This window comes from Leucopleurus acutus (genome assembly GCF_964270905.1).
Source record: "Leucopleurus acutus genome assembly, chromosome: 6".
In the NCBI taxonomy this organism is placed as follows: Eukaryota; Metazoa; Chordata; class Mammalia; order Artiodactyla; family Delphinidae; genus Leucopleurus; species Leucopleurus acutus.
Window position 1 is genome coordinate 56,720,326 of NC_139149.1, and position 26,667 is coordinate 56,746,992.

General features: G+C 36.8%; 1 protein-coding gene across 5 annotated transcripts in view; it reads left to right on the plus strand.

Annotated features, from left to right (window-relative positions):
• UBR3 (ubiquitin protein ligase E3 component n-recognin 3) overlaps window positions 1-26,667 on the plus strand; it is a 232,759-nt gene that overhangs the window by 81,219 nt on the left and 124,873 nt on the right. For all 5 annotated transcript variants that reach the window (XM_082840764.1, XM_082840766.1, XM_082840767.1 and 2 more), the window contains exons 11-19: window positions 2,209-2,295; window positions 12,624-12,689; window positions 12,782-12,871; window positions 14,249-14,377; window positions 15,143-15,195; window positions 15,296-15,429; window positions 15,758-15,843; window positions 17,411-17,552; window positions 19,949-20,045. In XM_082840764.1, the coding sequence (XP_082696890.1) occupies window positions 2,209-2,295; window positions 12,624-12,689; window positions 12,782-12,871; window positions 14,249-14,377; window positions 15,143-15,195; window positions 15,296-15,429; window positions 15,758-15,843; window positions 17,411-17,552; window positions 19,949-20,045 (884 nt within the window). The remainder of the gene's footprint in view (window positions 1-2,208; window positions 2,296-12,623; window positions 12,690-12,781; window positions 12,872-14,248; window positions 14,378-15,142; window positions 15,196-15,295; window positions 15,430-15,757; window positions 15,844-17,410; window positions 17,553-19,948; window positions 20,046-26,667) is intronic.

Consider the following 26,667-nt stretch of genomic DNA (forward strand, 5'->3'; position numbering starts at 1 on the left):
GACAACTGTGTTTAGGATGATTTTGGATTATAAGGCCAGGGCTGTGTTTATGTGATAATGAGAAATCATTGTTTTCAGGCAGTAGTTTATTTTTCAGTTTTGAAGGCCAGGATTGCAATGTGTTACGGTTTTCTTAATCTAAGAAGTGAAGTCAACGGAGAGAAAACGAGCTCATGTTGTTCTGGTAGTATCTGAGAATAGTTTTTTAGCTAAAGGAACATCTAGTTCCTAGATAAGACGTTCTCTTGATGAGAGCCTACACTATGCCAGACATTGTTCTTTACATTATATTGCTTACATTATGTTCGTATCTAATCTTCATAACATCTCTTATAAAGTAGATAGTATCATCCCTTTCTTTCAGAGGTTAAATAATTTGCCCACATTTACACAGCTGCAAGTGGAAGCTTGAGTTTGAAAACAAATCCATCTGATTTCAGAACCAGTGCTCTTTATCACTTTGCTATAATTGTCTCTTAAGCAAGACTGTCTAGAGCTTTTTAGCAGCAATGTTGTCAGGTTTTAGAAATGTAAACTAGAAGAAAGACTATTATTTTAAGTAAAACAAAGCTATTGCTTTATGTTTATGTTCTCTAATTATAAAATATAAAACTAAAGGATTAGCAATAGAAAAAAGGAACTTCACCTGATAGCTTACTTTCTTTGTCTGATTGCCCTGTATGCTGTTTGGCTCTTGAAAATGCTAAGGGATAGTTAAACAAGTTATACTAGATTAATAACAGATAGCTTGGATAAAGGGATGGCACATTTCTAGAATTTTACTAATTTTTGCTTTCTGAACAGAACAAATAAGCTGTAAAATATCCATCTAGTGGCAACTATACGTTACTGCAGGCTTGACAGAAGTTAAGTCTGGCCATGAATCTTTGGAGCACTTAAGTAGTACTTGTCAGATACAGTGCTAGACTGTGACATGGAGCATTTTATGTACATTATTTCATTTGCTTCTTCATAACAGTACTAGGAGGTAGGTAGTATTATGCCCATTTTTACGTATGGAGAGACTGAAACTCATAAAATTCAAGTAATTTCCTCAAGGTCATAAAACTAGTAAGTCATGCGTACTGAATTTTTGGGGGTGGGTATGATAGCGATGGGGAGGTGGGAGAGATGATCTGAACATGATTATTAAGTATGCTGTATTTAGGAATGGAGTTAATTGGTCACCTTTTTGAAGACTCTTGATATACCTACTTTTCAAATTGTTCTCCAGAAGAGTTTATCAGTTTACACTTGTGTAAAGAGGATATAGTGGTGTCCCTTTACTCAAACCTTTGATTAAATAGGAAAACATTTGGTTTTAAATGTTTCTTTGTACATGAATTATCTGCAACTTTAGTTTGGTTATGACACATTATTTATGGTAACTTAAAGTGTCATTACATTTTTTTCAGTAAGAGATAGGGAACAGAATGTATAAAATAATATTTTGAGAAGGATAAATCTCATATAGGATAGATTAAAACAGGGTGAGACTGTTGGCAGGGAAACTAGTTAAGTGATATTTTGTCTGAATGATATCAGAAATAGGAGGAAATGGAAGTGAACCTACATGACAGTATTGAGGAAGAAGTAACAGGATATGGAGACTGAGCTGGGTGAAGGAGAAATAAATCTCTGAAAGAAAGGGATGATAATATCTACTTTATAAGAGATGCTATATTAATTAATTAACTAATTAATTTTGGACCACATCCCTTGGCTTGCAGGATCTTAGTTTCCCCACTAGGGATCAAATCCACACCCTTGGCAGTGAAAGCACAGAGTCTTAACTGCTGGACCACCAGGGAAGTCCCTAGAGATGCTATTTTTAGATATGGATGTGAGGCTTGTAGTTTTTTTTTTGTTTTGCGGTACGCAGGCCTCTCACCGCCGTGGCCTCTCCCGTTGCGGAGCACAGGCTCCGGATGCGCAGGCTCAGCGGCCATGTGGAACCCAATTTACATCACATAAATTTATTTCACCTTTGAGTCATTTCAGGTTAGTTCATTTTCATAACTGTCTCTAGTTGTTACTGTTAGTTTGTGAAAGGATGATTCCTTGAAATGACAAATATGGTTCTTTTGAAAATATGTATATTTTACCATTATATATACAATGCACATAACTTTTTATATATTGCATATACTTTGAAGTTGAACATATACGTGTTTATATACTGTAAATTTATATAAGTTATTATTTTAGGAAACTCAAGAATATACCCGAAATGTTGTGAGATACTGCCTTGAAGCTCTTCAAGACTGGTTTGATGCTATTAACTTCGTAGATGAGGTATGTATGTTTTTGATATATGTAAAAGCATTTAAGAAAAGTGTTAGATCTCATTTAACATTGAAAATAATGAATATCTTTTCATGGGATAAGGGAAAGGTGTTGGAATAAACATAAAATCACTAGGCTTTAAAAAAGGAGAAGTAAGAGACCAGTTGCTTGACACTTAGGAGATTCTACAGTGCATTAACTGTATTTGCTTATTTCCTAGAGAAGGGCATAATTTTTTTAATGTTATTAAATGTATATTTCTCAGGACTTCATTCAGAGAGATAAAAGTGACAGTGCAAATGTGAACAGAATAGGGGAGATTGATGGAAAAGGTATCACAACTTTATTAATTGGTCAGTGTTCTCCTCTGGGCATGAATAAAGATGATTTTTTTTTAACATCTTTATTGGAGTATAATTGCTTTACAATGGTGTGTTAGTTTCTGCTGTATAACAAAGTAAATCGGCTATACATATACATATATCCCTATATCCCCTCCCTCTTGCGTCTCCCTCCCACCCTCCTATCCCACTCCTCTAGGTGGACACAAAGCACCGAGCTGATCTCCCTGTGCTATGTGGCTGCTTCCCACTAGCTATCTGTTTTACATTTGGTAGTGTATATATGTCCATGCCACTCTCTCACTTTGTCCCAGCTTACCCTTCCCCCTCCCTGTGTCCTCAAGTCCATTCTCTATGTCTGCGTCTTTATTCCTGTCCTACCCCTAGGTTCTTCAGAACCTTTTTTTTTTTTTTTTAGATTCCATTTATATGTGTTAGCATATGGTATTTGTTTTCCTCTTTCTGACTTACTTCAGTCTATATGACAGACTCTAGGTCCATCCACAGTAACTCAGTTTCGTTTCCTTTTATGGCTGAGTAAGGATGATTGTTGTTGATAATGAACTGAGAAGAATTAAATAAGGGCTTGCTGTTAATTAGTCAGCCAAGTTTCCTGTCAGAAGCCCCTTTTATTCCTCTTATGAAGTGGGGTAAAAATTTGCCAGATGTGGAAGGAGGAGCACTCCTTATCTGATTTCTGAACTCTGGGCAGATGCAACTCCTGGTGTCTTAGGCCGGGGCGTGGAGAGGAGGGGCTTTTATTTATTTCTTTTCCTTAAAAAATTTTTCTTTTACACAATCATAAACTTATTGAAAAGTTGGAAGTGGAGTACAAAGAACTTTCTCTTGAACTATTTGAGAGTTAACATGTTAACTTGATGCCCATAACTCCCAAATACTTTAGTATCCATTTCCTATAAGCCAGGACATTCTCTCTCTCATATAAACAGAGACAACCATAAAAATTACGGAATTAACTTTATTGTACTATTACTATGCAAATCTTAGAACTCATTCATGTTTTACAAATTGTCCATTGATTGCTCTTTATAACAAAAGGATCCTATTTAGAGTCACATGTTGCGTTTAGTTATCATGTCTCTAGTCTCCTGGAATGATTTCTCATTCTTTGCCTTTCAGGGCAATAACGTTGTGAAGAATACAGCTCAGTTATTTTTGTAGAACACCCCTCAATTTGGGTTTTCTTATGAGTAGGTTCAGATTATGCATCTTTTGCAGGAATATTACAGAAGTGATGTTGCAGTCTTTTCGTTGCACCCTCTTTAGTGGTTTATGATCTTTGTCCTATTACTGGTGATCTCTTTGTTCATTTGATTAGGGTGGTACCAGCCAGACTTCTTCACCATAAAGTTACCCTTTTTCGCATCGTAATTAATAAAGTATTTTGTGAGGACTTGCTTTAAAGCTATTTAAATACATCTGTTTTCTCATCTAATTTTTAGTTCATTCACTAATTTTCTGCTGTGGAGATTCATAGTTTCTTTTATTCACTCGGTTATAATCCAACAAGACTATTACTTGATGCTCAAATTGTTTCAGATGTGGCCAGTGAGAGCCCCTTCAAGCAGGTTTCTGTGTCCTTTTGACTTGTCCCGTTATTCTTTGAGCGCTTCTCTTCTTAGTGGCTCAACAAGATGTTTCAGGCTCACCGTATATTTTCCCTATTCTACCCCTGGAATCAGTCATTTTTTTAAGGATCTTTTGTTACTTTTAGTAGAGAACAGTATTGAGAAAGTGGGATCTGGATGCTTGGTGGGCTCACTGCTGTCGAGGTATTAACTGCTCCCAGGCCTTCTCAGTGAACAGAGGTTCAGAATATATGTATGCATTTATGTATATAGATGTACATATCTGCATCTATATTTATTTCTCTATTATATATATTGAAAGCTGTGAGTTCAAACTGATACTTTATATTCCAGTATAGCACAGGACTTATTCTAGTTTTCTCTAACAGTGAGAAACCTGGCTTCCATTATCCTTAATATATTTATTTCTTTGACCAATCCTCTTATATAGAACCAATTTTTCATATCAATTACCTCCCTTTCCCCTGCATGGATGCCCTCTTCTCCCTGCATTCTGTCCCCCACCCTGCCCTACATATGGACACCCTCCTCGTCCCACTTGGGCTCCAACTCCCCACCTTGGACTACCCTTCTGTGAAGAATCCTTCTTGCCCTATGTGTGCTTTGAATTCCCACACCAGGCATGTCTTCATTCTGGCTGCCCTCCTCATCCTGCTTTGGCTCTGATGCCCCATACTGGGTCCTTTCCACCCGTGGGTAATCTCCTCACCTTGCTTGAATTTTGATTCCTTATTCCAGGCTGGCGCCCTGTGTCATTGCCCTCTTTACCTCTATCAGGTTCTGGCTTCTCATCCCTGGTCAGTCCCCACTCTCCTCACCCTGATTGGCTCTGACATAGTATACTGGGCTGCCCTGCTGTGTGGATGCCCTGACTCCGTATGCCAGGCCACAGCCCACTTCTGTGTAGATGCTCTTCACCCTGGAAAACCACTGACATTTCCCCCCACCCCGCCCCAGCACACACAGTTGTCCTCCTCACCCTGGGCTCTGATATCCCTTTTCAGGCTCCTCACCTATAGATGCCTATTTTGGTTTATTTCACCTCTTAACACCTCCCCCCAGCAGTGGCTTTAGGACTGAATTATTTATGAAGGGAAGAGCCTCCTACTGTCTTTAACTCTCATCCTTCCTGCCTCAAACTAATTTATCTTCCATCCCTGATGACTCCTCCTCCAATATTTGTGCCTGCCTTTAGCCTTCAACCTGGCCATTGTGTCCATTTGGATTCTGATTCTGCCTCCACCAAATCACCGATTCTTATCTTGTCTAAATGTTGGCACTTAAGCTTAAGCTTTATTTATATAAATGGTAATGAGTCAGTCTTTAGAAAACATTCTCCATTCTCCACAGAGCTCCATCCTGCTTTTAACCTGCTTCACTATTTCTTCACCCTGTCAAGGATTAGTCCGTCAGCTGGGGCTTCAGCTGGAGCTTCTCTCAGTCCAATTCTCATTAGTATTTGAAACTTTAGGAGTTATTGTTGAAATGGTGGCATCACTAAGACAACAGGAAGATTGAACTAGGGGAAAATTATCATTACACACAGAGGGTTAGGTAGTATTTGACATGAAATTAATCCACGGTTGAACTTGGGGTGGATTTACGGATAGTTAGAATCAAGTATGGTATACAGAGCAGCTTAATTCAAGGAAATAGTGTGTGTGTGTATATATATACACACACATATATTTTTTAATTAATTTATTTATTTTTGGCTGTGTTGGGTCTTCGTTGCTGCGCGCAGGCTTTCTCTGGTTGTGGTGAGCGGGGGCTACTCTTCATTGTGTTGCACGGGCTTCTCATTGCGGTGGCTTCTCTCATTGCGGAGCACGGGCTCTAGGTGTATGGGCTTCTGTAGTTCTGGTGTGTGGGCTCAGTAGTTGTGGCTCGTGGGCTCTAGAACGCAGGCTCAGTAGTTGTGGCGCACGGGCTTAGTTGCTCCACGGCATGTGGGATCTTCCTGGACCAGGGCTTGAACCCGTGTCCCCTGTATTGGCAGGTGGATTCTTTTTTTTTTTTTTTTTTACATCTTTATTGGAGTATAATTGCTTCACAATGGTGTGTTAGTTTCTGCTTTATAACAAAGTGAATCAGTTATACATATACACATGTTCCTATATCTCTTCCCTCTTGTGTCTCCCTCCCTCCCACCCTCCCTATCCCACCCCTCTAGGTAGTCACAAAGCACCAAGCTGATCTCCCTGTGCTATGCAGCTGCTTCCCACTAGCTATCTATTTTACGTTTGGTAGTGTATATATGTCCATGCCACTCTCTCGTTTTGTCACAGCTTACCCTTCCCCCTCCCCATATCCTCAAGTCCCTTCTCTAGTAGGTCTGTGTCTTTATTCCTGTCTTACCCCTAGGTTCTTCATGACATTTTTTTTTCTTAAATTCCATATATATGTGTTAGCATACGGTATTTGTCTTTCTCTTTCTGACTTACTTCACTCTGTATGACAGACTCTAGGTCCATCCACCTCATTACAAATAGCTCAATTTCATTTCTTTTTATGGCTGAGTAATATTCCATTGTATATATGTGCTACATCCTCTTTATCCATTCATCCGATGATGGACACTTAGGTTGTTTCCATCTCCTGGCTATTGTAAATAGAGCTGCAATGAACATTTTGGTACATGACTCTTTCTGAATTATGGTTTTCTTAGGGTATATGCCCAGTAGTGGGATTGCTGAGTCATATGGTAGTTCTATTTGTAGGTTTTTAAGGAACCTGCATACTCTTCTCCATAGTGGCTGTGCCAATTCACATTCCCACCAGCAGTGCAAGAGTGTTCCCTTTTTTCCACACCCTCTCCAGCATTTATTGTTTCTAGATTTTTTGATGATGGCCATTCTGACTGGTGTGAGATATCTCATTGTAATTTTTTTTTTTTCTTTTTTGCGGTACGTGGGCCTCTCACTGTTGCAGCCTCTCCTGTTGCGGAGCACAGGCTCCGGACGCGCAGGCCCAGTGGCCACAGCTCACGGCACAAACCCGCATCCCCTGCATCGGCAGGCGGACTCTCAACCACTGCACCACCAGGGAAGCGCTCATTGTAGTTTTGATTTGCATTTCTCTAATGATTAATGATGTTGAGCATTCTTTCATGTGTTTGTTGGCACTCTGTATATCTTCTTTGGAGAAATGTCTATTTAGGTCTTCTGCCCATTTTTGGATTGGGTTGTTTGTTTTTTTGTTATTGAGCTGTATGAGCTGGTTGTAAATTTTGGAGATGAATCCTTTGTCAGTTGCTTCATTTGCAAATATTTTCTCCCATTCTGAGGGTTGTCTTTTGGTCTTGTTTATGGTTTCCTTTGCTATGCAAAAGCTTTTAAGTTTCATTAGTCCCATTTGTTTATTTTTGTTTTTATTTCCATTTCTCTTGGAGGTGGGTCAAAAAGGATCGTGCTGTGATTTATGTCGTAGAGTGTTCTGCCTATGTTTTCCTCTAAGAGTTTGATAGTTTCTGGCCTTACATTTAGGTCTTTAATCCATTTTGAGCTTATTTTTGTGTATGGTGTTAGGGAGTGATCTAATCTCACACTTTTACATGTACCTGTCCAGTTTTCCCAGCACCACTTATTGAAGAGGCTGTCCTTTCTCCACTGTACATTCCTGCCTCCTTTATCAAAGATAAGGTGACCATATGTGCGTGGGTTTATCTCTGGGCTTTCTATCCTGTTCAGTTGATTTTTATTTCTGTTTTTGTGCCAGTACCATACTGTCTTGATTACTGTAGCTTTGTAGTATAGTCTGAAGTCAGGGAGCCTGGCAGGCGGATTCTTAACCATTGTGCCACCAGGGAAGCCCCAGTATATTTGTTTTTTACACAGAAATATTTTAGGAAGATATTGAATGTTGTAAACAAAATTTTTAAAAATATTTATTTATATATTTGGCTGCACTGGGTCTTAGTTGCGTCATGTGAGATCTTCGTCGTGACATGTGGGATCTTTAGTTGTGGCATGTGGGATCTAGTTCCCTGACCAGGAATCAAACCTGGGCCCCCTGCATTGTGAGCGTGGAGTCTTAACCACTGGACCACCAGGGAAGTCCCGAATGTTGCAAAAATTTATATAGATTTTTAATAGAAAAGAAAATAAGTATAGAATTTAAGGAATCAACCAATATATCTTTCACAATGTTTAAAAGTTTCTTCTTTCTTAAAGTGCTTTGATATATTTGTTTCTCAAAACAACCCTGTGAAGTAGGGAAGATGTTATTGTCACTCCCCTTTTTTCAGATGTAAAATGGAGATGCAGAGATATTAAATGACTTGCCTCTAGTTGTATAGCAAACTCCTGGTATTTCTGGGTCCAGATCCCATGTCTCTCAACTTCTTGTCTGGTCATATTTCAACTGTACTGGCTTTGGCAGTGGAAGGAGCTTTAGAGTCAGGCATACCTGAGTGGACACTGTGTGATCTTGGTCTTGGACAGTTTTTGGTTTTTTTTAAAGCATCGCCGAGTCCATCTTCTCATCTGTTTATTTAAGATAATAATATTAGCCAATGAGGATTGACTAAGAGGCACATATTTCATGTGTGATAAATATTTGTTCTTGTTTCAGCCTTGAGAGTGGAGATCAGAAGTTATTGCAGTAATCCAGCACAGAATAAGCAAATAATATTTTTTTGAACTGGATTAAGCCAAATCAATCAGTCACTTAGAAACACAGGATGGAATAAATTTTCCCGAAGTACAGGCCATTTGAGAATCCTCAAATACAGAATATCATTTATGAGTATGTAGCAGAGCAACATATATGAGTGTATAGCAGAGTGGTTTGTTTAGAGTCGTCTCTTATAAGATGGAAGTAGAACACGTGTTCATCCAGCAAATATTTGTCGAATGTTTACTGTGTTCTAAACACTGGGGATACAGTGATGAAATGGTGCCTAATTTAAGGAAATGGAAGACAAATAAATGGCTAATTTGATCAGAGGGCTTCTGTAAAGTTGTGACCAGGGTGCTATGGAGGAGAATAGAGTGGAGCATCTGATTTACCCTGAGGGACTCCGGAAAAGCTTCCTAGCAGAAATGTCACTTCAGCAAAGTCTTAAAGGTATGTTAATCCAGTGGGAGCAAGGATGTATAGTATTTGAGGCAGAGGGAAAGGCATATACAAAGGCACTACCTATGGTACATGAGTTTATATGACAGGAGATGGGCTGGAGAGGTAAGTCCTGTCTCTCAAGAGTCAGAAGGTTAAAGGAAGTTAAAACTATAGGGAGCCATTAAAAGATGATGAATGGAGAAGTACAAGGTTAAATTAATATTTTGGTAAGACCACCTCCTGGCAATATATCAAGGTTTAAATAGATGTACTAATTAAGGTTCTTTTGAATACAAGGAAAAAAACATTTTTGAGTCAGCCTAATTTAAAGGAGGAATAATTTATTATGAGTACAGAGACATCTTTCAGGGATCTTATGGCACCTGGACTTCAGGAACTGAGTGGAAAGCTGAGCAGGAACTCCTGTCTCTTGCTTTTGCTTTGGCCTTTCTGCCTCATTTTTTCTTCCCTTTCTGTAGATTGGTTTTCTGTGCTTTTTTGCCTATGTGGTTAAATATTACCTTCCTACAGTTGCCTAATATTGCAGTGTCAGCCATACTCCAAGACCCTCTGCAGATGTCTTTAAATCTAGTTCAGTTTTCAAGTGAAGAGAGAACCTCATTGCCCACGATGGGTTAGGTATCTCCTGCCCTGATCCAGTCAGATGTGGCTACTGTACCTTGACTGTCAGGCTCCAGTCCCTGTGTGTGTGCATTTGGAAGGTGGTGTAGGAAGGGACATTCTGAGAAATGGGGAAGGTAGTGAGCTAGGCAGATACCACGGAAAGTTTCTTACAGAGGGTAAGAATAGAAGCAAAGGCTAGCACTGAAATCTAGGCACTAAATGTTGAGGGCCTGAGTTAAGGTTAGTTAGGGGCAGTGTGGAAAGAGAGGAGGAAGTAAAGTTAAGAGGTATTTAGAAAATCAGACACACTTTGGTGCTTTATGAAAGGTAGGAGGTTTGAGAGAAGGAAGGAGTCTACATTTCTGATTTGTATTACTGGGAATTTGGAGAAGAAACATTGAGGAGGATTGAGTTTTAGGGCAGAGATGCTGAGTTTGGTTTGGACACAGTGTATTTGTGGTCCCCACGGGACTTAAACACTTGAATGTAGGGTTTGGAGTTCAGGAGTGAGATTTCTGCTGAGATTTGGGAGTCATCTTGGGTTGGCAATTGAAGCTATGAACTGGATAAAGTCACCTAGAATGAGAAGAGTAGAAAGCTAAGAATGGAATCTGAGGACCACCTCAGTATATATGGAAGGAGTGGAAGAAGAGTTTTTCAAGTGACTAATTTGTGACGTTGGACAAGAGGGGATTATGGAATATAACACTGTAGAAGAATGTGTGTTTAGCATATGCTCAAGCCTTAAAAGACAAGATAGAGTCTATGGCTTAGTAATTAATAGAAATGTGTGTTGGGTACTATGTTCTCTTACTTGATCCTCACAGCCATCCAACTGCTTATTATCTCCACTTTACAGGTCAGGCAACTTAGACACAGAGAAGTTAAGTAACTTGCTCACAGTTTTACAGCTGTAGGTGGCAGAATCAGGATTTGAACTCCTACAAATCCAGCTTTTAAGAGTCTGCTCTTAACCACTGTTCTTGATGCCTGCCTTCAAAAGAAATGGAAGGAGATTCTGATTTAGCTAGTTAGTACAGTTTATGTTACTAAAATGATTATAGTAATGGAGGGCAAACTTATTTTATTTTTGATTGTGGTAAAATGCACATAAAATAAAACTTACCATCTTATTAACCTTTTTTAAAGTATACAGTTCAGTAGTATATTCACATTGTTGTGCACCCAACCTCCAGAACTTTTTGTTTTGCAAAACTGAAACTCTATACCCAATAAACTCCCCATTTTCCCTTCCCCCCAGCCTCTGACAACATCATTATACTTCGTGTCTCTATAAGGTACTGTAAGTACCTCATATAAGTGGAATCATACAGTATATCTATTTTTGTGACTGGCGTATTTCACTTAGCATAATGTCTTGAAGGTTCATCCATATTGCAGCATGTGTCAGAAATTCCTTCCTTTTTATGGAAGCCAAACGTTTATTTATTAGAACAACTTTCTTTAGACATTTATTCACATGTTGAGGAAGATCTTTTTCTCATATCGGTTTTGGAAAAAACTGTTTCAGGGATGGGGACATATTGCACATCTTTATAACTCTATACTGGTATTTGAGTGTTTGGGGTAAAACTTTTTAACAGGAGAAAACTTTACTAAAAACTTATAGAAGCATTAAAAACAAATGATACCTTTTAATTTTTCTTGTCTGTTTGAGAAGGACAACTGTGTTGTACTTTTTCCCTGTAGTGATAGCGTGACCCATGGGAGTCACAGATTTAAAATACAGTTTTTATAATATTCACAAGGATACCAAAGGTCTTTGATATATACTGTACTAAGCTTTCCTACAGAAACTGTGTGTTCACCACTGATATGGGGAGCATCTCACCCAACTAGGTAAGCCTTTTAACTGCACCTCAGTTTAGGGCTGTAGTCAGAGCCTCTTACCGTTCTGAATATAACAGCGGAGTTCAGGCTAGCTTTTCAGTTCACTACTTGTTAACTTTAGGAAGTTACTTAAGTTTTTTAAACTTGAATTTCCCTATTTATAAAATGGAATATTCAGTTTCTACCCCGTTGGGTTCTCCTAGGATTAAATTAAATCTGAATAAAGTGCTTATTAGCACAGTGACCGGCACATAGTAAGTGCTCGGTGAATGTTAGCTGTAATTATTGTTCTTGTTACTATCGTCATGTTTGGTATGCATGCATTTGAAGATTCCCAAATGGCCTACTGTAAAGGGAAATCTATTCCGTCCCTTGCTCTGGGCTAGATGCTTCAGAGGATTCAACGTTGAGGAGTATACCATTTCTGCCTTTAAGTAACTTACATTTAAAATGGAATAATTTTATCTACAGTGGGTTTTTAAGGCTATAACTTCTAAAATTGTACTTTTTTTTTTTTTTTTTTTTTTTGCGGTACGCGGGCCTCTCACTGTTGTGGCCTCTCTCGTTGTGGAGCACAGGCTCCGGACATGCAGGCTCAGCGGCCATGGGTCACAGGCCTAGCCGCTCCGCGGCATGTGAGATCTTCCCAGACCGGGGCACGAACCCGTGTCCCCTGCATCAGCAGGTGGACTCTCAACCACTGCGCCACCAGGGAAGCCCTTAAAATTGTACTTTTTTATTAGAAAGTATAGGGGAATAAATCAAGGTGAAAGTGTGGTTTTAGCATTTTAAAACCTTCTTTGAATTTGGTAAAGGATTCTTTGATTTGTGGATTTTGTTTGTTTATTTCCAGCCAGCACCTAACCAAGTCACTTTTCATCTGCCACTACATCGTTATTATGCTATGTTTTTGAGTAAGGTAAGAGTGTCATTAAACAGCTTTGTTTGTTTGTTTTTTGAATATTGGGAATTATGTATTGAATTAGTAACATTTTTTATCATAATTTTTAGGCTGTGAAATGTCAAGAACTAGATTTGGATTCTGTTTTGCCAGATCAGGAAATGTTAATGAAACTAATGATTCATCCACTCCAAATTCAGGTATGTTTTCAGGCTTTTAAAAGGTTTTGAATTCCTTGGTTAAGTGATTCTTCCTTTATTTTATTTGTATGCCTTTATCATTGTTATTATAGCCAAAATGTTTGAAATTTAAAAAAAATTAGTTTTTATATTTTTGCCAGATTATATTTTTTCTTTGGTTTTTTTTTTTTAATGAGATTTACATTTAGTTATAATTTCCCCAGGAATTCTTTTCACTATATTTACTTATGGGGGGGTTTAACATACTACAGCACTGTTTTGGGAGTCAGGAGACCCAGCAAATTCTAGCCTTGGTGCCACCACTATTTCATTATCTATGTTGTTTGGAGTGATTTACCTACTTGATTCTTAGTTTCTGCATCTATAAAGTGAGAGGAGAGAAAAGAGAGAAGAATTAGCCTACATAAGCACTGTGGTTTCTTTCATTTCTAACACTGTGATTTTGTGGACCACCTTTTATATACATTAGCGGGATTTGCACTTCAGTTTATTTTTCCTGGAAATTTTAGATTTGTTAACCATTATTGAACTTTACCTCTGGGAGTTAGGAACAAATAAGAGATGAAGTTATGACTGTGCTTAGTTTTAGTTGATACAGGACATAAATACATGAAGAATTAAATATTAATATAGTAAGAAAATTTATTCTAATCTGATCTGCTCTTGCCAAATTTTAGAAAATGACTAGATTGAAGGTTGAGTTAGGGTGAATTAAAGTCATAGATTATATTCATTGATGTTGAACAGTGAACAATTAGCTTGTTTGATGATTATTCCTGTGTTTCTTTAAGCATTATATATGGTTTTTTTTTTTTTGAAGAGGAAAAAGTTAAATGTAATCATCAGTGATTCCTCATTAAAGATTTCAGTGAATATTGTTATAAATGTATCCAGGAGTCATCAAGGAAAACTAACTCATGTATAAACTGCAGAAGAAGGGACTGTATAAAATATAATGATCGGGCTTCCCTGGTGGCACAGTGGTTGAGAGTCCGCCTGCCGATGCAGGGGATGTGGGTTCGTGCCCCGGTCCGGGAGGGTCCCACATGCCGCGGAACGGCTGGGCCCGTGGGCCATGGCCGCTGGGCCTGCGCGTCCGGAGCCTGTGCTCCGCGGCGGGAGGGGCCACAGCGGTGAGAGGCCCGGGTACCGCAAAATAAATAAATAAATAAAATTTAAAAAAAATATATAATGATCATCATAAAATTTAAAATTATATATTTGAATTGAATATCTTAAACATTGGACAGAATGTCAGGCTTATGCTGTGATTAAGTTATAAAATATTTTGAAATGATTATTTATTGTAACATGATTTTATAAAGGTTGACTTTAGATGACTTCTTTGTCCAATTTACTTAATTTTTGTTTTACTAGGCAAGTCTTGCCGAAATCCATAGCAATATGTGGGTAAGAAATGGTCTGCAAATCAAAGGACAAGCCATGACCTATGTCCAGTCTCATTTCTGTAATTCCATGATTGATCCTGACATTTACCTATTACAGGTAAGCCGACTTGATGATGCAGATGTTGTACTTTAGAAGTATCTCATTTGTACCTGTGGGATTTTAATTTATAGAGGTGACTAAATGATGACATGGAGAGGTCAGTGCTATTGAAAGAAGAATTTTATTACTTATAATTTCCAAAGGAAGGAGGCATGCCACACTACGCAGGACCAGAGGGGAAGCGTTAGATTTTGGTCAGGAGGCAGAAGGAGGAGTGAGGGGAAATCCTAGACCAGAAGCTTTATTGGGGTTTCCATAGGAACGACAAGGCAGGGCAGGGGAAGTAGTTTAGGATTGGCTAGTTTGAATAATTTTGGTGGGCTCTGGGGCATAAAGGCTATCTGGTACCTGCCTTGGGCAGGGGGCCAGGGGGAATATTGGCTTCGTATGTGAGTTAAATAAAGGGCATGAGGGACTTGCATATGAGAGACTTGCTCCCAGGTAAGCTGTTTACTATCTTTTGGAATTAGCTAGCCTTTAGAAGGGTAGTTTCTCTCCTGGTCTGTAGGACCCCCCTAGATGCCACAACATCAGAAGATACAGAAAATAAAAAACATGATTAACACAAGAAGTAAAACTGGGGAAGCCCCTGGCAGTCCAGTGGTTAAGACTTGGTGCTTTCCCTGCTGTGGCCCGGGTTCAATCCCTGGTTGGGGGACTAAGATCCTGCAAGCCGCGTGGCGTGGCTGGAAAAAGAAAGAAAGAAGTAAAACTGAATATTGAGAAATAAAGATTGTGGGTTTTATTTTTTGTCTTTTAAAGGTTTGTGCATCTAGACTTGATCCAGATTATTTTATTTCATCTGTCTTTGAAAGGTAAGCATAATTTTATTAAGACAGGTATTAGGAAGTATTTGGAATTTAAACTAATTTTGTTTTAACTTTAAAAAATCTGTCTCAAATATTTTTTTAATAGATTTAAGGTAGTGGATTTGTTGACAATGGCTTCACAACATCAAAACACAGTACTTGATGCAGAGCATGAGAGATCCATGTTAGAAGGCGCTCTTACATTTCTTGTGATTCTTTTGAGTCTTCGTTTACATTTAGGTAAAAAGCACTAATATAAATACTTGCGTATTAACTATTAACCTCCGTTTCCTCCCCTCTCCTTGTGGTAGTAACTGGCTTATGGAAAAAAAGAAAGGATGTATTACCGTTGACACTCCTTTTAGAATATCCTTTAAAAAACCCCTTAAGGGAACTGCAAATATCAGGGTAGTTAAACTGCAGTTATATTGGGGCATTGTATTCTTTGCTCTTTAAATTTGGAAGCATCTCATTTTTGGTATTTATGCTTAATAAATTGTGTGGTAAGTTGTTTCTTTATAATATATATATAGATATTCAGATTTATTAATTCTATTTTTAATTTTAGGAATGTCTGATGATGAGATTCTCAGAGCAGAGATGGTAGCCCAGCTGTGTATGAATGACAGAACACATAGTTCATTGCTGGACCTCATATCCTTTTAAAAGTTTAATTTTCTGTTAGTTGCAGGATCTAAGTTGTAAGTAATATTCATGGATTAGAGATATATCACTTTTTGATTAAAATGGTTTTTTTTGAAGTTGAAAAATAATATGGAGAAAAACTCCAACTGTTTGTTCAGTTCTGTGTTCAAGACCACTGGTAGATTTTTTTGCCTCTGTCGTCTCTCAGGGTACTCTTTTTTTTTCCAGTACGCGGGCCTCTCACTGTTGTGGCCTCTCCTATTGTGGAGCACAGGCTCCGGACGCACAGGCTCAACGGCCATAGCTCACGGGCCCAGCCACTCCATGGCATGTGGGATCTTCCTGGACTGGGGCACGAACCTGTGTCCCCTGCATCAGCAGGCGGACTCTCAACCACTGCGCCACCAGGGAAGCCCTCAGGGTACTCTTATTAGACCTTGGTTAGGCATCAGGACTGGTGGCTCTGGGCACCCCAGGATCTGACCTTTACGGACAGCAATAGTGAAAGGGAGCTGGACACTTGGTGAAAGGCAGCTAGGTCTACTTTATCTCTATAGCCAGGCTGGAATTCATGGTTAAAATTTAGAGGTATATCTTATCATTATTATTATCAGAGCTTTAAACATTCTGAGGATTTTTTTCTTAGAATTCAGTTTTAAACCAAGAGGTTTTTAAAGGCAAAGACTGTTGTCTACAAACTTTAAAAATTTATGGTTCTCTGTATAAGACTGAGCATACAATGGATACTTTATTATTTTTTGATTTACTGTTTATAAAATTTTAGACAAAGATCATCATGTTATTTTGTGATAAAATTTATTTGTGAATTTTTGACTAAGTTTATTTTGTACATTATGATTATGTTTGAAATAATTGGCTAAATTTTGTGAAATAGCTCCTATTAGAAATGCCTATTTGATAACCTTGAAGATTTTCTTAAGCAGCCAACAATTTGATACTGTTTGATGATTTCATTCAGCCATTATATACTGTGTATTAGTGCTGCAAAAGAGCAAAAGCATTCTCTGTAACTATGAATTTAGAAGAATTATGTAGCTTTAATGTGAAACGAAGAGGAAAGAATCTTTGTGGTTTTCTTCTTTTTAAAAAATTTGCTTAGTATCTTTTTCCTTCTTATTTTGAGGATGACATTTTGTGTTTTTGGAAAAATAATCTTTGCTCATAAAAATCTGGGCTGATTTTTAGTATACTGTGTTTGATTTTCTAAGGGAAATTACAACTTTATTTGCAAAAGGATGAAAATGGAGATTAATTTTAAAAGTTTTTTCTTTTTTCATTTCCTGAAACTGTATTAATTTGTTTTGGGGGAAATATACTTCAGAGCTACTTCAGCATGTAATTTATTAGTAGGCTTCTAGATTAAGCTATCTTAATTCACAGTTAATAAAATGTTATTATTGAACTGTTGTATTATATAGCCCTCTTGTGGCCGACTTTATGTATTACAGCCAATTACTCTGCATATTTTAGCAAAGGAAGTTAGAAACTAGAATACCTTGGTAAGATTAAGTATCTGACTTTTAGTTATTAATTTTTTCCTTGACACATACATCATATTCCAGAAAATCCAAATCCCAAAAGTGGCATTATTCCAGGAAGTTATAGCTTTGAATCAGTTTTATCAGCTGTAGCTGATTTTAAGGCTCCTGTTTTTGAACCTGGAGGTTCTATGCAACAAGGCATGTATACTCCTAAAGGTATGTTTATATACATAAATGTGTTTTTTCAGATATCAGTTTTCTGAAGTTTCATTGTGTATATTGAAACAAAATGTTTGCCTTTTATTTGTTCAGCTTTGGTTTTTCCCCTCAACTTTCTTATAGATGTATGTTTGTCTTTTATGGTGTACAGTGATACTGGTTCCATTTATTTACAAACCTTTGGTTTATATTACAATAAGACTTCTTAGATGACTCTAAATTATAAAAGGAACTTTATATATGAACTCCAGTTTATTTTTGTAAGTGAATGAACTGTAAATGAACCAGAAATTATGAAGCAAAATATGTACTTACAAACATTCTGAATGTATTTGCCCTTTAAATTTGATTTTGAAATAGTTCTCACTACCCAAATTTTAACTTGAAACAGTTAAAATCTATGTGGAATACTGATAACATTCTCATACATTTTGAACCTGTGTAAATACATAGAAACCTTTTCTGTAAGTGGTTGGTTTTCTGAAGTTTTCCCCCTGGATTTGTAGATGACATGCTTGACAAAAGCCAGAAGTAGGTGGAATCCTGATTCATGGTCTTTTCTTCTTCTCTTTCACATTTTCATTAATCTAAGTTAAAATTTTGAAGGAAGTAGCAGTTACATGCTTCTTGCCCCCCTCAGCACTCATTGTCTAAGTGAAAAACTGATGCCCACTTTGTAGTTGTAAATAGCATGTACCATGTTTGGTAAAACACACCAAAATAAACCTTATCATGTGTGATTTTTCAGAGAGTTCACAAAGGTAGCAAGAACAATCCAGAGTCTCTGGTTGGAATGTATTCCATTAAAGAAAAAGCACAGTATTTCTTTATTGTAGAGAACACTTTGTATCTAAAATTTAGATGAACTTAGAAGTAGAGTGATGTTCTTGTATAATGCAGTGCTTATTAATAAAGTGTGATGTGAGCATAATCTGTGTCACTCATTCGCGGTCCCTATTAAAATACACGTTCCTATGCCTCAACCCCAATCTGCTCTTATCCACATCTCTGGGGATTAATTCTGGAAATCTGCTTTTTTACCAAGCTCTAAAGGATGATTGTCACACACAGTTAAGTTTGAGACACTGAGACAGAGCACTGGACATTTGAAGATTAGAATCAAGAAATTGGGTGTCATATTCAGATGCAGTACTGAGTTGTATTAGCCAGTTGTGCGATATTGAGAAAGTCAGTGTTTTATCTTTGGATTTAACTTCTTATTTGTAAAATGAGTGAGTTGGAATAGATCAGTGTTTTATAAGCTTTTTAAAAAAATGTTTAAGATAAGCCTTTAGTTTGGGGGAACTAAGCCTTAAGTGAATCTGTTATACAAAAGCAATAAAAGCAAACCTACTCTTGTTAAAGTGAGTGTGGTTAGTGGACATAGCTTCTCATCTGTTTTACCATCTCCTTGCTCCTAAAGTGGCCCCTGGTAAATCTCTGTTGAAATCCAACTTCTTGGAACACTGAAGCCTCCTGGACCAGTTAGTTAATCACTGAAGTTTTCTTCCATTTCAATGGTTTTATAATTCTGACAAAAACAGATAATAGAATTAATAACAAAGGTTCTGTGGCTTTTTGAAGGCCTATCTTAAGGATCTTAAATCATACTTATGATAATTTAAGATGGCCTGTTACATGAAATAGGGACAGTTGTTAACATTTTTTTTTTAATGCCAGAAAGTTGAAATTATAGTAGATGTGTAGAGAGATGCTTAAGGTTCAAATGTTAAGAAATGTTAAGAATTCTCATCCTAAGCATGATTATTAGTGAGATCACAGGTTTTATTTGCAATGTGCAATTTTCTAGTACACGTTAATGTAATTATATAGCTATTAACATAAGCTTTGTGCACTTAATACTTAAAATCATCTTGTGTACCACCAATTGTACATATACCACACATGGGATAATGGTTCCTAATTGTGGAGAAGGTAAGGAGATCAATTATAGCAAAAGAACAAATGTTTTATAAACCAAAAAGTGTTTATAAACTAAGCTCTTGAAAATCAATGGCTCATTAAGTTTTAATCCAGCTTTCACATTTTTATCTTCGAATACTTTCAAAAATGTTAATGCATTGTGTTTCTTACCTTCTCATTGGCACTTTACAAAAAAAAGTGAGCTAAACTTTTATGGTGAGGCATTATCACATTATAAAACTTCTTGCTCACTAGTTCTTGCTGAACTTAAGAGAACATTATAGTGACGAAATAATGATTTTTGATTTAGAAAAGTGGTCATTGCATCAAGCTTATTAAGGCAAATATATAATCAAATTAAACTTTCCCATCTTTTAAATATAAGATATACTTAAATGTAATTAGTCATTAGAGATTGACTTTATTCCTAAGAAGTCAGTGTTTTGTTTCTACTCTCTTTTGAATAATAGCTGAAGTCTGGGATCATGAGTTTGACCCCGTCATGGTCATTCTTCGAACAGTTTACCGTAGAGACGTGCAGTCTGCAATGGACAGATACACAGCATTGTAAGTACGTTATGTTAGTCAGTAAAATAATGGATATCTTGTGTTTATAGAGAAAAATTTCAGTTATAACACAAATGTGATATGCTCTCATTAAAATATACTCAATCTTTAGAGGAGAAAATATTTTAAGATTAAAAAATAATCTGGCTGAGATTTATGTTCTCAAGATCTTGATCCAAAAACCTGACATTAATCTGATAAAAATAAATTTTATAAAACATCACAAATAAATGTAAAAAAATAACAAACTTATTTAGTTGCTCTTTGACCAGGAGAATTCAAAGCTTGGTTTTGTGTTGTTCTACTTTTAAAGCAGTAGAGGAGGCACAAGTTAAGAGACTAAAATTGTCTGATGTCAGAGATGATGGGTAGGTACAAAAAATGTGGTAATATTGCTGTGTTCTTGACAACTGGGAAAACAGCCGAAGTAAAATGAATTTTATTTGTAAATATTTAACAAAGTAGTTAAAATGTTGATAATTGCCGAAAATTTTTGAAGGATATCTTTTTAATGGAGAATTCAGTTTTATATATTATTGTCGTAGACTGTTTTTTAATGTATTATTTCCTCCTATTTTTAAACATTAAATAGTTAATCTATTGTTGAACATTATAGAATATCGCCTTTTATTTGTGCTCAGTTTATTTGTGCTTAGTTAAACATTTTGAAAACAAGTTTAAAATGATACAAATGTCTTTGATCTTGAGAAAATATTTGTTCATATAACCATCAAAGTGTAAATACAGATATTGGGTGTAATTGAAACTTCTTTTTGCCAAGACTTTGCAGTAATGGATATATGCTGAATTTAAGAACCATCATAGATACCTCTGAAGAAAGTTTACAGTGCATAAGTTTAGCATATTCTCCCCTCCCCTCACCCACCCCAAGAAAGACAAAAACGAAAAACAAAACTTAGTTCCGCATCTCTCTCTACCTTTCTCTAAAACCCGTGGGAACATAGTCTGAGATTCTCCTTTCTCTGCTTTCTTAGCAACCTCTTTTTATGCTTTTCGTGTAGCTTTGTAACTATTTGTTTGCTTTGTAGGTTTTTACTAGACTCTTAGTTCCTTGAGGGAAGATATTTTTGTCTCTGTGTCTCTTTTATATCTTCAGAATCTATCTCAGTGCTGGCATATAAAAAGGCATTCAGCATATATTTGTTGAGTAAATAGATTTGAGTAGTTCATGCTGAAAAATGAAAACCATATCTGTAGAGCTATTTTTATTAAATTTTCCTCTTTCCTATTTTGCTATTTTTTCTCATAATCTCATTCTCCTCATTTGACTTTTGAGTTCCTGTACAATGTCTGTATAGTTTCTTAGAAATATGTCTGAATTGCTGTGATGTTTTTTGGCAGTTTAAAAATCTTTGTTTAAAGAAATGTGTATTTAAATAAAAGAATAATAACAGATAACAAATACACTTTAACTTCAGATTAAAATCATTTTCTTATAAATTAATCTCTGAAATTTTATATGCAATATTATATTAATACAACAATATTTTGTATATTTAAGATAAATATATCCGTGAAGAATGTGTTTGTTTCTATGTAAAACTTAAATTTTTTTGAAATTTATTTTGTATATGAAATATAACATCTTTTTCCTTTATGTGATATCACTTATATGACTGTATAATTGACCGTTTCAGTTCTTAATATAACACAACTGGGAAATAAGCCTAAAGTGTAGGGCTTATTGGCTATTGGTCATTTGCATTTTCTTTTAGTTTTAAGGAACAAAAGTGGCAAAACTGATTTACTTAGTGTGATCCTTTTTTATTTCAAGAAGGTAATAGAAAGGCGTTTTGAAAAATTATAGAGAAAAATAATTAGGTAAATTAAAGCTATTGTGTCTTTATTTTTAGCATTAAAAAAATCTTATTTATTTTTTAACATCTTTATCGCAGTATAACTGCTCTACAATGGTGTGTTTCTGCTTTATAACAAAGTGAATCAGCTATACATATATTCCCATATCCACTCCCTCTTGCGTCTCCCTCCCACCCTCCCTATCCCACCCCTCTAGGTGGACACAAAGCACCGAGCTGATCTCCCTGTGCTATGTGGCTGCTTCTTACTAGCTATCTGTTTTACATTTGGTAGTGTATATATGTCCATGCCACTCTCTCACTTTGTCCCAGCTTACCCTTCCCCCTCCCCGTGTCCTCAGGTCCATTCTCTACGTCTGCGTCTTTATTCCTGTCCTCCCCCTAGGTTCTTCAAAACCATTTTGTTTTCTTGTTTTGTTTTTTAGATTCCATATATATGTGTTAGCAAACGGTAATTGTTTTTCTCTTTCTGACTTACTTCACTCTGTATGACAGATTCTAGGTCCATCCACCTCAGTACAAATAACTCAGTTTCGTTTCTTTTTATGGCTGAGTAATATTCCATTGTATATATGTGCCACATCTTTTTTACCCATTCATCTGTCGATGGACACTTAGGTTGCTTCTGTGTCCTGGCTATTGTAAATAGAGCTGCAGTGAACATTATGGTACATGACTCTTTGAATTATGGTTTTCTCAGGGTATATGCCCAGTAGTGGGATTGCTGGGTCGTATGGTAGTTCCATTTTTAGTTTAGTTTTTTTTTTTTTTTTGGTGTACGTGGGCCTGTCACTGTTGTGGCCTCTCCCGTTGTGGAGCACAGGCTCCAGATGCACAGGCTGAGCAGCCATGACTCACGGGCCCAGCCGCTCCACGGCATGTGGGATCTTCCCAGACCAGGGCACAAACCCGTGTCCCCTGCATCAGCAGGCAGAATCTCAACCACCGCGCCACCAAGGAAGCCCTATTTTTAGTATTTTAAGGACCCTCCATACTGTTCTCCACAGTGGCTGTATCAATTTACATTCCCACCAACAGTACAAGAGGGTTGCCTTTTCTTCACACCCTCTCCAGCATTTCTTGTTTGTAGACTTATTGATGATGGCCATTCTGACTGGTGTGAGGTGATACCTCATTGTAGTTTTGATTTGCATTTCTCTAATTATTAGTGAGGTTGAGCATCCTTTCATGTGTTTGTTGGCAATCTTCTTTGGAGAAATGTCTATTTAGGTCTTCTGACCATTTTTGGATTGGGTTGTTTGTTTTTTCGGTATTGAGCTGCATGAGCTGCTTGTAAATTTTAGAGATTAATCCTTTGTCAGTTGCTTGATTTGCAAGTATTTTCTCCCATTCTGAGGGTTGTCTTTTCATCTTGTTTATGGTTTCCTTTGCTGTGCAAAAGATTTTAAGTTTCATTAGGTCCCATTTGTTTATTTTTGTTTTTATTTCCATTTCTCTAGGAGGAGGGTCAAAAAGAACCTTGCTGTGATTTATGTCATAGAGTGTCCTGCCTATGTTTTCCTCTAAGAGTTTTATAGTCTCTGGCCTTACATTTAGGTCTTTAATCCATTTTGAGTTTATTTTTGTGTATGGTGTTAGGGAGTGTTCTAATTTCATTCTTTACGTGTAGCTCTCCAGTTTTCCCAGCACCACTTATTGAAGAGGCTGTCTTTTCTCCATTGTACATTCTTGCCTCCTTTATCAAAAATAAGGTGACCATATGTGTGTGGTTTATCTCTGGGCTTTCTGTCCTTTTCCATTGATCTATATTTCTGTTTTTGTGCCGGTACCATACTGTCCTTATTACTGCAGCTTTGTAATATAGTCTGAAGTCTGGCAGCCTGATTCCTCCAACTCCGTTTTTCTTTCTCAAGATTGCTTTGGCTATTAGGGGTCCTTTGTGTTTCCATACAAATTGTGAATTTTTTTGTTCTAGTTCTGTGAAAAATACCATTGGCAGTTTGATAGGGATTGCATTGAATCTGTAGATTGCTTTGGGCAGTAGAGTCATTTTCACAATGTTGATTCTTCCAATCCAAGAATATGGTATATCTCTCCATCTATTTGTATCATCTTTTAATTTCTTTCCTCAGTGTCTATTAGTTTTCTGCATCCAGTTCTTTTTTCTCCTTAGGCAGGTTTATTCCTAGGTATTTTATTCTTTTTGTTGCTGTGGTAAATGGGAGTGTTTCCTTCATATCTTTTGAGATTTTTCATCATTAGTGTATAGGAATGCAAGAGATTTCTGTGCATTAATTTTGTATCCTGCTACTTTACCAAATTCATTGATTAGCTCTAGTAGTTTTCTGGTAGCCTCTTTAGGATTTTCTATGTATAGTATCATGTCATCTGCAAACAGTGACAGCTTTACTTCTTCTTTTCCCATTTGGATTCCTTTTATTTCTTTTTCTTCTCTGATTGCTGTGGCTAAAACTTCCAAAACTATGTTAAATAATAGTGGTGAGAGTGGGCAACCTTGTCTTGTTCCTGGTCTAAGTGGAAATGGTTTCAGTTTTTCACCATTGAGAATAATGTTGGCTGTGGGTTTGTCATATATGGCCTTTTATTACATTGTGGTAAGTTACCTCTCTGCCTACTTTCTGGAGGGCCTTTATCATAAATGGGTGTAGAATTTTGTCAAAAGCTTTTTCTGCAGCTATTGAGATGATCATATGGTTTTTCTCCTCCAATTTGTTAATTTGGTGTATCACATTGATTGATTTGTGTTTACTGAAGAACCCTTGCATTCCTGGGATAAACCCCACTTGATCATGTTGTATGATCCTTTTAACATGCTGTTGGATTCTGTTTGCTAGTATTTTGTTGAGGATTTTTGCATCTATGTTCGTCAGTGATATTGGCCTGTAGTTTTCTTTTTTTTTACATCTTTGTCTGGTTTTGGTATCAGGGTGATGGTGGCCTCGTAGAATGAGTTTAGGAGTGTTCCTCCCTCTGCTATATTTTGGAAGAGTTTGAGAAGGATAGGTGTGAGCTCTTCTCTAAATGTTTGATAGAATTCGCCTGTGAAGCCATCTGGTCCTGGGCTTTTGTTTGTTGGAAGATTTTTAATCACAGCCTCAATTTCAGTGCTTGTGATTGGTCTGTTTAGATTTTCTATATCTTCCTGGTTCAGTCTCGGAAGGTTGTGCTTTTCTAAGAATGTGTCCATTTCTTCGAGGTTGTCCATTTTATTGGCATATAGTTGCTTGTAGTAATCTCTCATGATCCTTTGTATTTCTGCAGTGTCGGTTGTTACTTCTCCTTTTTCATTTCTAATTCTATTGATTTGAGTCTTCTCCCTTTTCTTCTTGATGAGTCTGGCTAATGGTTTATCAATTTTGTTTTTCTTCTCAAAGAACCAGCTTTTAGTTATATTGGTCTTTGCTATTGTTTCCTTTATTTCTTTTTCATTGATTTCTGATCTGATCTTTTTGATTTCTTTCCTTCTGCTAACTTTTGGGTTTTTTTGTTGTTCTTTCTCTAATTGCTTCAGGTGTAAGGTTAGGTTGTTTATTTGAGATGTTTCTTGTTTCTTGACGTAGGATTGTATTGCTATAAACTTTGCTCTTAGAACTACTTTTGCTGCATCCCATCAGTTTTGGGTCGTCATGTTTTCATTGTCATTTGTTTCTAGGTATTTTTTGATTTCCTCTTTGATTTCTTCTGTGATTTTTTGGTTATTTAGTAGCGTATTGTTTAGTGTCCATGTGTTTGTGGTTTTTACAGGTTTTTTCCTGTAATTGATATCTAGTCTAATAGTGTTGTGTTTGGATAAGATACTTGATACGATTTCAATTTTCTTAAATTTACCAAGGCTTGATTTGTGACCCAAGATATGATCTATCCTGGAGAATGTTCCATGAACACTTGAGAAGAAAGTGTATTCTGTTGTTTTTGGATGGAATGTCCTATAAATATCAATTAAGTCCGTCTTGTTTAAAATATCATTTAAAGCTTATGTTTCCTTATTTATTTTCATTTTGGATGATCTGTTCATTGGTAAAAGTGGGGTTTTAATGTCCCCTATGATTGTGTTACTGTCGATTTCCCCTTTTATGGCTGTTAGCATTTGCCTTATGTATTGAGGTGCTCCTCTGTTGGGTGCATAAATATTTACAGTTGTTATATCTTCTTCTTGGATCGATCCCTTGATCATTATGTAGAGTCCTTCTTTGTCTCTTGGAATAGTCTTTATTTTAAAGTCTATTTTGTCTGATATGAGAATTGCTACTCCAGCTTTCTTTTGATTTCCATTTGCATGGAATATCTTCTTCCATGCACTCACTTTCAGTGTGTATGTGTCCCTAGGTCCGAAGTGGGTCTCTTGTAGACAGCATATGTACAGGTCTTGTTTTTGTATCCCTTCAGCCAGTCTGTGTCTTTTAGTTGAAGCATTTAATCCATTTACATTTAAGGTAGTTATCGATATGTATGTTCGTATTACCATTTTCTTAATTGTTTTGGTTTTGTTATTGTAGGTCTTTCTCTTCTCTTGTGTTTCCTGCCTAGAGAAGTTCATTTTGCATTTGTTGTAAAACTGGGTTGGTGGTGCTGAATTCTCTTAGCTTTTGCTTGTCTGAAAAGGTTTTAATTTCTCCATCAAATCTGAATGAGATCCTTGCTGGGTAGAGTGATCTTGGTTGTAGGTTTTTCCTTTTCACCACTTTAAATATGTCCTTCCACTCCCTTCTGGCTTGCAGAATTTCTGTGGAAAGATCAGCTGTTAACCTTATGGGGATTCCCTTGTATGTTATTTGTTGTTTTTCCCTTGCTGCTTTTAGTAT